At 35.5% G+C, this 11,934-nt stretch overlaps 1 protein-coding gene across 2 annotated transcripts; it reads right to left on the bottom strand.

The window, feature by feature from the left end:
• Positions 1–5,293: 5,293 nt before the first annotated feature.
• Positions 5,294–11,148, bottom strand: LOC109375267 (natural killer cells antigen CD94-like). Of its 2 annotated transcripts, none has more exons than XM_019630559.1 (6): positions 10,889–11,148; positions 10,574–10,737; positions 10,381–10,443; positions 7,475–7,626; positions 6,534–6,637; positions 5,294–5,749 (listed from the first exon to the last, which is right to left on the bottom strand). In XM_019630559.1, exons 2-6 carry the CDS (start codon positions 10,602–10,604, stop codon positions 5,629–5,631), a joined length of 471 nt encoding a protein of 156 aa, XP_019486104.1. In that variant the 5' UTR covers positions 10,605–10,737; positions 10,889–11,148; the 3' UTR covers positions 5,294–5,628. The 2 variants fall into 2 exon arrangements, with proteins under 2 accessions (XP_019486104.1, XP_019486103.1); XM_019630558.1 differs by having other exon boundaries at positions 10,574–10,666.
• Between the last annotated feature and the right edge of the window lie 786 nt (positions 11,149–11,934).

The following is an 11,934-nucleotide window of genomic DNA, read 5'->3' as shown; positions in this document are numbered from 1 at the left end:
GATTAGGAATCCTTGAACAACATAGGAGGAAGGATGTGACTCAGGTTCTCTCATGAGGTCACTGTAAAAATAATGACTGGGGCTATGTAGTTGTCTTAAGGCTTGACGAGGGCAGGAAATTCATCTTGCAAGAAAGGCTCATTATGTTCCAGTTGGAAATAGATGAATGTCATTGTTAGTTGTTCATAAGAGACCTTAATTCCTTATCACATGGTCCTTTCAACAGGGCTGCTCATGGTACGATAGTTGGCTTCCCCAGATCAAGTGATCCAAAGGGAGAAAAGAGGGAGAAGCCACACTGTCCTTTGTAAACTAGATTCAGGAGCGGCATGCTATCATTTCCACTGTATTCCACTGGTCACACAGATCAACCCTGATTCAGTGTGGAAGGAAATCATGCAAAGGCATGTGCACCAGAAAGTGGGGATCGTGGGGGGCATCTTGCAGATTGACTATAACACCTGCTTTATGGATTTCCAGCTTTTATAGTGACTGATAATATAAGACACAAGTGTTTTAGTTACTGTAAAATGTATAAAAGTAAATTTAAAACTGTTGTGATGTGACCCAAAAAAGGATAAGCCGAGCAGAGAGTAGGGTTGGTGCCTCCATAGTCTCATTATACACACTTGGACAGGGGCTGGCAAACTATGGCCTTGGGCAAATTGGTCTCACCATCTGTTTTGGTAAATCAAGTTCCTTTGTAAGAAAGCCAAACAATAATTTACATATGTTCCGTGTCTTAAATTGCACTGCAATAGTAGAGTTGAGTAGTTTCAACAGAGACTGGCTCACAAAGTTCAGAACATTTACTATCCATTTCTTTAGTGTGTATTTCAACCCATGCATTATGATGTAAAGTGAAAACATTCAAAAGGTCCAAAATTATGGAAATGAAAAGGGGGGCTACATGTTCCAAATATTTGCAAGTTTTTCTAATTTAAGAAATCATAAAACCTCAATGATCTTAGAAGAGGAAACTGAGTTTCAGATGAGAATGCAGCCTGGACAAGACCCTGGTTCCAACCTCCTGGGACCACGAATAAAGGAAACAACTAACCCATGCCCAGTCCTGATCCATAGATAATATGAGATTATAAACATGGGTTGTTTTAAGTTTCTAAAGTACTGCTAATTTGTTATGCACCAATATATAACATGTATTATATACATCAGGGTAATAACAGGAAAAAATTCAAAAGGTATTAGCTTTACAACATATCAATCATATTCCCCAAACTGTCTTCCATGTCCCCATGGCAATATTGTGGCTACCGATTTGTACTTCCTCCCCCATTTTCACCCCCCTCCCACCTAGCAATCATCAGTTTTTCCTCTATATCTCTGAGACTATTTCTGTTTAGTTTGCTCGTTGATTCAGTTTTTTAAATTCCACATATAAGTGAGATCATATGGTATTTGTCTTTCTCCGACTGACTTATTTCACTTAACATAATAGTCTCCAGGCCCATTCATATTGTTGCAAATGGTACGATTTCATTCTTCTTTATAGCGGAGTAATACTCCATTGTATAAATGTACCACAGTTTCTAAATCCAGTTGTCTACCGATGGGCATCTTGGTTGTTTCCAAGTCTTTGCTATTGTGAATAGCACTGCAATGAACATAGGGGTGCATATATTATTTTCAATTAGCATTTTGGATTTCTCTGGGTAGATACCTAACAGTGGAATCACTGGGTCATAAAAGAGTTCCACTTTCAGTTTTTTTTGAGATACCTCCATACTGATTTCCATAATGGCTACACCAATCTGCAATCCTACCAACAGTGCAGTGCATGAGGGTCCCCTTTTTTTCACATCCTTGCCAGCAATTGTTTGTTGATTTATTGATTATAGTCATTCTGACTGGAGTGAGGTGGTATTTCATTGTGGTTTTTATTTGCATTTCTCTAATGACTAGTGAGGTTGAGCATTTTTTCATATGCTTGTTGGCCGTGTTGGCCATCTGTATGTCCTCTTTAGAGAAATGTCTGTTTATGGCCTCTGCCCATTTGTTAATTGGGTTGTTTGGTTTTTTGGTGTTGAGTTAAATGAGGCTGTCAGATGAGCACTTTTTTTAATAAGGAGACCACTTCGTGAAAGGTATAGATGCCTGGCCACTGTGCTGTAACCTGGAGCTCAAGCTGAATAATAGTGAATGTCATCTATCACTTAATATATATGTAGTCACAGGATGTGGAGTACAGCATAGGGAATAGAGTCAATGGAATTGTAACAGCTATTTATGATGTTCAGAGGGGTAGTAGATTAGGGGAGGAGGGTTATCAATTGTGACAATGTAAATATATAACTACTACATTGTTTTGTACACCTGAAACTAATAAAAAATAATAAAAGTATAAGTAACTAATGGCAATATTATTTTGTTATGTTGGGTGTTCCTTGAACATTTCCTTACAATTTACATTCAACACTGAGATAATCGCTCAAGTAGACACTTCCATGTGCATTAGCCCATTTCACAGCAAAAAACAAAGAGCAAAAGAAGAAAATTAACGTGTCTTTCTCCAGATAGTATATGAGAAATCTCATTTTAGAGGGAAAATTTTTGTTCTTTGGTAGAAAGACCTTTAAATAAAAGAATCCTTTCCCACCCTAAAGGCTACTATTATATTTTCAGGGTGAAGAAAAGCAGAATGCAGCTAAGAGTGGGAGGAAGACTCAGCAAAATGAATGGGTCAGATGATCCCGCACTGAGTGTGACCAACATGATCAGACCATGCTGTGAGAAAGACACTCTGCTGTGGGTGACCATATCCTCCATTCAACACAGGGCTTTACAGCATAATTCCCTGAAATGATGCGGGAGCTTGAAAAAACCTGAGTTGTAATTAGGAGGCAACGGGAATTGTCTTCTCTCATGGGGGACAATTTTGACTGGATTATTCTCTGAAATCACACATCATCCACCATGTTTTCACCTTCTGTTTACTCATTGCTCTTGCAACTGTAATGAATGTTTATGAGTTCTCAGAAAATAAATAGATTTGGCCCTGGGCTCTTCAAGGGTGATGATGTGAAAAGTGATCATATGAACCTATGCTTGGGTTTGGCTAAATGAAAATATTTGAGATTCAACCTGAACAAATGTTATGAAAATGGACCACCCTTGGTTCATTACAGAGATAATAGCTCTAAGCAGGTAAAAAGCAAATAAAACAAACAATAATCAAAAATGAAATTGCCTAATGGGAGGAAATCAAGCAGATGGGATAGTTGGGACAGAAAACTATTCATTTCCATTATCAGCATACGTATACTGTTTGTTTGTTTGTTTGTTTGTTTGTTTGTTTGTTTGTTTTTATTAGTTTCAAGTGTACAAAACAATGTAATAGTTATACATTTACTCCCCTCACAAAGTGATTTCCTCCCTGCCCCAATCCACTACCCCTCTGACATCATATCTAGCTGTTACAATTCCATTAACTCTATTCCCTATGCTGCACTCCACATCCTGTGACAATATATATTAAATTATAGTTGACATTCATTATTATTCAGCTTCAGGTGTACAGTGGTCAGGAATCTACACTGTCCATGAAGTGGTCTTCCTAATAAGACAAGTGTCTCTCTGATACCCCACAAAATCTTTACAACATTTTGATTATATTCCCCAAACTGTGTTTCATATCTCCATGGAAATCTTGTGGTTACTGATTTGTGCTTTCTAATTCCTTTACCTTCTCCCTCATCCCCACCCCCCTCCAAACTAGCAACCCTCAGTTTTTCTATTATCTCTGAGACTCTTTCTGATTAGTTTGTTCATTTATTCTATTCTTCAGATTCCACATATTACCTATACTATTTTTAAATTTGTAATTAAAAATATATTATTGTGAAATCACATGGACAATAAAAAACATATGAAATATCATCTGAGTACGATGCATGTTCTCTTAGACCAAGTTAAAAATATTCAGAAGACATTATATTCCATCCTTTATTTTTCATTATATAACTTTAGTATGTTTTCCTAAGTCAACCTTTGTACAAGAAGGTGAAGAGTTCAGATTATATTTATTGTAGTCCTCTTATATTTATATTTTGAGAAATAAAAAGGAAGAGGTCTTTTCTTCTTCCTGGATGTTTATATATATTAAATATTAACTTGGATACTTAATTATTGTCATTTAATTGAAATATAAAACTAGAAAGCAAACATAGGTGTCAAAATAAATTTTTTAAGGCATCTGAACAAAAGTTAAAAAAAGAGAATGGGCTTTTGATATCTGTGGGGTCAGGAAAATCCCATCCAAGTCACAGGCATCAGAACTCATTGTGTCTTAGTCCTTCTTTGATACACTCAGAAACACCTCAGTAAAATGGATTGCTCCCTCTAGCACAAAAAAAGGGAGTTGTTCATATTTTACACATAACTGTTAGGAAAAATTTTCTCAGATTACTTAGCGATTAAGATCTTCAGTGTTCTCATAAGTGACTTTTTTGCTGATGGATAAGCATAAGGCAAGAAACATCTGTGGAGTAAAGAAATAGCTATTGCTGGGCCAGCCAAGTAGCACGTTGGTTAGGAGTTGGCTTGGGACCCAGCTCTGAGCAGCAGGGCCCAGGTTCAGATCCCATATGAGGGCCAGTGATGCTGCGCCCTCTACAACTAAGATGGTGAACAACAGCTCAACCTGGACCTGGGCTGATGTGAGTCGCTGGTGATGCTGTAGGCTGCAATGGGGCTGACCAACAATGGACGTGAGCTTTCATGAGCTGCGGTGAGCCGCCGTGAGCAGCCGCCAAATGGCCAGCGAGCAACTGCCTCACCCAGGAAGAGTGCAATGATCACAATACCAACATGGACCAGTGAAGCGATATCATCCACAATTAGACTGAAGAACAAAAGGAGAGCAACCTGTCTGTTCCCTTTCCCTGATTCCCTAACGCTGTTCCCCTCCCTCAATTCCCCAATAAAAAAAATCTCTAAAAAAATAATAATTAAAAAAAAAGAAAAAGAAATAATCATTGTAAATTTATGTGACCAAGTCTTGGTCCCTTCACATTTGCAAATCTCAAAGCAGCCACACAAGAACCACATATTTGGCCAAAGACTTATGATTGTTCTGCAGAACTCAGGAGAATCAAGAGAAGACACACATGTGCTCCCCTCTGAGGCTGAATGACACACAAGGAAAATGTCCTATGGCACTTGTAGCTCAAAATCAAAACATACAGATGGATAAATATCTAGAAAGAACTAACTTCCAGAAAAGTAAAGTAGAGATGGTATTTTATAACATACACAGGACTGAAATGATGTTGATTTGTATTTTATTATGTAAATTTTTAAAATTTTGTAGAGAAAATTTACAACAATGTATATGGAAAAATATATTGCATGCAATATTGAGTACATGCATTACATCACAGTATTCATGAAATTATTCATCTTGATGCTTTAGATTTTACCTATAGATGCACAATTTCATCAACCTGAAAACATAAGGTTTCAAATATATGAAACAATTGTATAATAAGAAACAATTTGAAACATTTCACATATCTTAGAAGTAGATAATTAGCAATAATATAAGAGGTACAGTTACCATACTTAGTAATACTGGACCTTGTTGCCCACCCCTTCTGCCCTAAGAAACACCTAAATAAGCTGCTTCTTACAGATATAACGATTTTTTCTTTCACAGGGTTCATCCAGAATATTTCTGCTTGTTTTATACATTATGCAGTTCTGTGTATTTTTGGTTTGAGATAATGAAAATCTGTAATGAAAAATAAAATATTACCATATGATAAAAGGAATAGAAAATGTTCAGGGATGGTGTTTTTTATTAAATGAGAGAACTTTTTAAAGCATTTGAATAAGATATTAACACACTGAGTCATTGCATCTTTTTCATTCAATAGCCACAGTTTTCACGATATTACAATATTACAAAATTGATTTATTGCCTCAGTAATCAATAGCACTAGGTAAGGGAGTTTTTTGTTCTTGCCATTGTTATTAATGGTTTTGATATATTATAAACTTTGCCACTATTTTGTTTAAAGATGTATTGACTAATGTAGCCTAGGAAAAGAAATCAGAGCATAACATTTTCATTGTATGATGTTGCAAATACCATGTTTATAAATGAACATGAGGTTCTAAGATTACAAATATGCAGAAGCCCAGCATATTTGAAACATGAGGATGCAGAGAATATTGGTCTCCCCAGAATAAAGGAAATAATGGCTATCCTGTTTTCCCGGGACAGCTTCTGAGTGTGAGCCTCGGTACATACACAGCACATCCAAGTGTGTGTACCAAGGAAGAAAGAAACAAAAAAGCTTTTTTGTGGTCACAAGTACACTAACCACATGTCACTTGAGCATAAACTTGGATGTTTTAGGTAGAACTAAAATTGTTACTGTCTTGTATCTGTTCTATTACCTGATTTCTCAGGCTCCAAATAGGTTATATTAGCTACATATTCACGGATGTTACATTCTTTGGTCAAACCTAAGGATAAGCTCATGAAAAGGCCTTGAGTGGGTGAAACTTACAGATCTGGAGACGGAAGAGAGCCATCCCCCCACAACCATGTACCACGTTCTTCACTGTAAGACAGTCCAATCCAGAAAAAAAATTTAATGCGGTTCATGAAACTCTGATGGGAAATAGAGACAAACATATTAACTTAATTGGAATCTACTCTGGGGATAATATACTTTCCAGAAAGTCAGTGCCCAGCATCAGATCCAGAATTTAAATCACTTAAACTGAAATCCTTTTTTATGTCTAGCTTTGGAGGTATAGTCACATGTCTCATATTCACTCACTACAAGGCCCATTCATTTAAGGAAACAAAATATCACAAAATCTCATTCTTAAAGGAACGAAAAATATTATAAAGGGGTTAAATTTTCATAGAACAATTCCTTCACAGATACTGACAATCAAATTTGATCCCAAATCATCAATATCTTATCAGATAAAATTCTTGGATATACCTACTCAACCTACACTCAGCACAGGTTCTTCATGCCCTTGGAGAAATCTTTCACTCTTTCTTAAGAATAGGGTAATTATTATGATCTTGTTGTTCATGCTTGTTGCACATTATATGCAACAATGATTATAAAAGTTGTATAATTACCAAATAAATTATGAATTGCACTAAAGATCAAAACATTAAAAAGTTGTTTGGCTGGTTATTTGAATGAAATAATGACCCATTATTTCTTCTTTGATTTCTCTAAAATGTCTCCTGACTTTATCTGGCATCTATCTTGAGATTTTTTTTCCTATAATGTAAATATTTGAGAAATTTTATGTAGGTTTTATATTGAGTGTTTTAAGGGATAAGAAATTAGCAAGTCATTATTAATTCAAATATAACCATCCAGTTATGATCTGATTAGAGATTTCAAAGTATTCATCTTACTTAGACAGTATATTTTTCCTAGGTCAAAGGAAGTGTAAGATAACACACTTAAATACACACCAATTCGTCTTTGTTTTGCAAGTGAAGCAGACTGGAATTTTGAGAGGCACAGAAATCCCTGCTTTCTGCCCAAGTTTTCATTTCATTAGAAATGAAGTAACAGTTGCACTGGTACCCAATCCACTTTTCTTGACAAGAACAGCAGTCAGAGCCTAAGAGAAAACATAAAACATGAGTGATGACATTGGAGATCCAATTTTTTTTATTAAATGTATTGAGGTGACATTGGTTAGTAAAATCATATAGCTTTCAAGTATACAGTTCTATAATACATCATCTATATATTGCATTGTGTGCTCATCACCCAGAGTCAGATCTCCTTCCATCAACTTATATTTGTCCCCTTTACCCTCTTCTACCATCCTCCCTCCTCACTTACCCTCTGGTAACCACTAAACCGTTGTCTGTGTCTCTGAGTTTTTGCTTGTTTGTTTGTCTTGTTTATTGCTTTAAGTTTTATATCCCACAAATGAGTGAAGTCATATAGAGTTCTCGACTTTTTCTGCCTGACTTATTTTGATTGGCATGATAATCTCATGATCCTTCATTACGAGGCTCAATGTTTTCACTATTATTTACTCATCCTAAAATCATTTGTTATTTGTTTCCACAAATATTCTTTGAGACTCTACTACATACACCAAAGTTCAGAGGATATTTATGTGACTGAGTCAGACAAGACCCTTTTTCCTCGTGGAGATTATAACTTCCAATCATTTATTACTTATATTTAATGTTAATTAGGGTATACACACAAGACACTTGTTATGTTAAAACATCTTTTAGAAGAGTGTAGGACGGGGGCGGGGGTGGTAGTTAGAAGAATTTTTCTTTTGAGGAGTGACCCAAAGTTAAGCTCGGGTGTGTAATCATGAGTAAATTAAAGGAAGGGGATACTTTTAAAAAGTAAACATTTTAGCACACTCCCTGAGTCAGAAAAGAGTGTGGTATCTTGGGAGAAATTTGGTATATATTTTGAATATTTTATTTTCAAAATGAACATAAATAAAACAATTAGTTTGAAGTCCAGTCATACAGTTACTAGTGATAGCGCCTTAAACATGTACTATTCTCAGTTTAGCTACTCACATGTTTGGCAAATGAATGGTGCTGAAGTTGTAGAGAGAATGGTGGTTACCAGTGTCTGGACGGTGGGGGAAATGAAATGAAATGTCTGCAAAAGGATGCAAACTTCCACTTAGAAGAGTAATAAGTTCTGAGGATCTACTGTATAACAGTGTGTTAGAGCTAACTATATTGTGTTATATACTTGTAAATTGCTAAATAGATGTTAAATCTTCTCACAACATAAAAGAAATGGTTATTATTTGACATGATGGAGCTATTAGGTCGTGCTACCATGGTATCATATTAAAATATATAACTATGTCAAATGAACACAGTGTATACCTTAAACTTACACAATGTTATACATCAATTATATCTCAATGAAGCTGGAAAAACACTAAGAAAACCACAAATATAAGTAAATTCTATAGGATCACAGAAGATCATAAGACAACTTGCAGAACATTAAAAAAAAACACATTTAAAAAATTGGACTTTGACCTGGCTTACACTGGTTAAGCGGGGTCAGAATTGCAGAAATCTCTTGAAAATGGGCAGAGGACCTCAATAGACACTTCTCCCAAGAAGACATACAGCCAACACATAGATGAAAAATGCTAAACCTCACTAACTTAAGGAAATGCAAATCAAAAACAACGAAAAACAACCTCACACCTGTTAAAATGGCTATTATCGACCAGACAAGTAATTACTAAAGTTGGAGAGGTTGTGGAGGAAAAGGAACCCTTACACACTGCTGTGGAAATGTAAATTGGTACAGCCTATTGAAAATAGTATAGAGGTACTTCCAAAAATCAAGAATAGAAATACCATATGACCCAGCAATCCCTCTTCTGGGCTTCTGGGCAGCTACCCAAAATATCTGAAAACACTTATCCATAAAGATATGTGTACCTCTATGTCCATTGCAGTTTTATTCGTGGTGGCTAAAACATGGAAACAACCAAAGCGTCCTTTAATAGATGATTAGATAAAGAAGATGTGGCACAAATACACAATGGAATATTACTACTCAGCCATGAGGAAGGATGAAATACCACCATTTGACATAACATGGATGGATTTTGAGATTATCATGCCAAGCAAAAAAAGTCAGACAGAAAAAGTCAAGAATCATCTGACCTCTCATATGTGGCATTAAAACTGAAAACAACAAAGGAAGAAGACAAACAAAGAAACAAAAACTCATAGACACAAACAACAGTTTGGTGGTTAGCAAAGGGTAAGGGGGTGAGGATGAGGTTAAAGAGGGTAGAGGGGGTTTAATCCATAGTGATGAAAGGAAATTTGACTTTGGGAAGTGCACACACGATGCAATACATAGATGATGTATTATAGAATTGTACACTTGAATCCTAGATAATTTTATTAACTAACATTAACCAAATAAATTTAATTGAAATATTACAAATAAATTACAGAAAGTTCTGGACTATATTTTGAATTATGGAATAAATAGAAGGAAAACTACAGAGATATAAAAGTATGAGTTATGAGCAGTTGTGGAATGGTAATTAGGATGAGCAGAAATATTTGTTGTAATTTATTTTTCAATTGTTACTTAAACATAAGTAGTCATATAGGAAAAGTATGTCATTTCAGGTTATCTTACCCTTATTAATTAAACAAATAAATGATGCACATCAATGTAGTTTAATTCTTACATTATAAAACCATGAAATGAGACTATCCTACAATTAGTAGTTAAACTTGTATTACTATGTGTAATGGTCCAAGAAACTTCTGTGTGAAGAAAACAAGAAACTGTCTATTTCATCCTCTACAAACACTAAGGTTTTCAGAAGTATGGAACCTACCTTCCTGGGCTTCTGTGGTTCCTCCTGGTGATGATGTTTGCTGAATACTTTGTTTATGAAATGCTACAGGAAATGATTAGAAATACTTAATATATACAGGCTTATGGGATAACAAATTATTACAAATTAGTACATTTAAACCTTTTTTACTAAATGTTTTGATTTTAATATAGACTTACTTATAAAAACTTACAATTTTTCAACAATATTCCCAAAGTAGCCATCAACACAAGGCACGTTACTGCTAAGATTCCAGAAATCAACCTCCATGGAGTGGTCTGAAGAGCTGTAGAGAAAGAGAGGTTGGCTGATGACTTAAAGAGCAAACCCAGGAGCTGAAGTTGTAAAAGCAGAAACCTGGAGGAGAGAATTTAAAAAGTTCTTTGATTTGACAACCCAATCATCTTTCCAATGAAACATTGGAAAACGAAGACATTTCATTCAGAACTCCACCCAACACCAAAATTATTATGACATATACTTAATTTTATGACTCGGGTGGACATACCTGCCATGAGAAATGCTGGTTCAGTGTCGATACCGGTAAGACACGATGTGTGCTTGTTCAAGAAGCAAGTTGTTGGATCACAAAATAGAGCTGGAGGATAAGAATCTATGTTATGTATGTAGAAATTTAAAAGAAAATGAAAAGGACAATTGTATATTTAAGTGGTGTTCTTCAATCAAGCATTGGTGAGACACGATGTACAGTTGTACAACAAGCAGTAAAATCACTAGCTTCTAAAACGTTTCAAACCACAACACAGGAAATTCTCAGTGCACATGTGTAATGTGAATTCTTTGACTATCAGAGAAGAAGGTGAGAGAAGTTTGCTTTTCTTGTTATCTTTGAATACCTAACCTCTTTAGAAAGTATTTGAGATAGAGAATAAAAGATATGGAAACATAAGTTAAGTTTGCTAGTACAATAAACTTCCACAAAGTATTTTACTCTTTTAATAATGAAAACATTTACAATTTACCTTGTACAATACACAGATTAAATCACTTGGCATATATTAGCTCATTTATTTCTGAGAATGGCTTGATAATAAAGATACATAAATATACTCATTTTAATGAGAAAAGTAAGGCAGACCTGCACACTTGACTAACGTCACTAACTTTGAAACCCAGTCAGGGTTTTTTTGAGTGTTGCTAGTTGGGAGGGGGTGGGGATGAAGGAGAAGGGGAAGGGACGAGACAATACAAATTGGTAACTACAATATGGCCTCAGGGATAGAAAAGACAGTCTGGGGAATATAATCAATAATGTTGTAAATATCTTTTAGGGGACCAGATGGACTCATGTCTTGTTAGGGAGACCACTTCATAGTTGGTGTAGAGGCCTGACCACTGCACTGTATTTCTAAAGCTGATGTTGAATAATAATGTATGTCAACTATAATTATATATACATATAGTCACGGGATGTGGAGTAGAGTGTGGGAATGGAGTCAATGGAATTATACTAGATTAGCATGATATCGGAGGTGGGAGGGCAGTAGGTGGCAGAAGGGGGTTGTTTCTGTGTGAAAGGTGAAAAAGATAACT

This window comes from Hipposideros armiger, unplaced genomic scaffold (genome assembly GCF_001890085.2).
Source record: "Hipposideros armiger isolate ML-2016 unplaced genomic scaffold, ASM189008v1 scaffold_922, whole genome shotgun sequence".
Classification (NCBI taxonomy): domain Eukaryota; kingdom Metazoa; phylum Chordata; class Mammalia; order Chiroptera; family Hipposideridae; genus Hipposideros; species Hipposideros armiger.
This window is presented reverse-complemented; position numbering and strand designations above follow the sequence as displayed.

Excerpts from the sequence above, each read along its gene's own strand:
- LOC109375267 (XM_019630558.1), bottom strand. Across the intron at positions 7,627-10,380 it reads AACCACAGAAGCCCAGGAAG|GCTCTGACTGCTGTTCTTGT; the intron begins GTAGGTTCCATA and ends GTTTTCTCTTAG. Across the intron at positions 5,750-6,533 it reads TCTCTTCCGTCTCCAGATCT|ATTTTCATTATCTCAAACCA; the intron begins GTAAGTTTCACC and ends TTTTCATTACAG.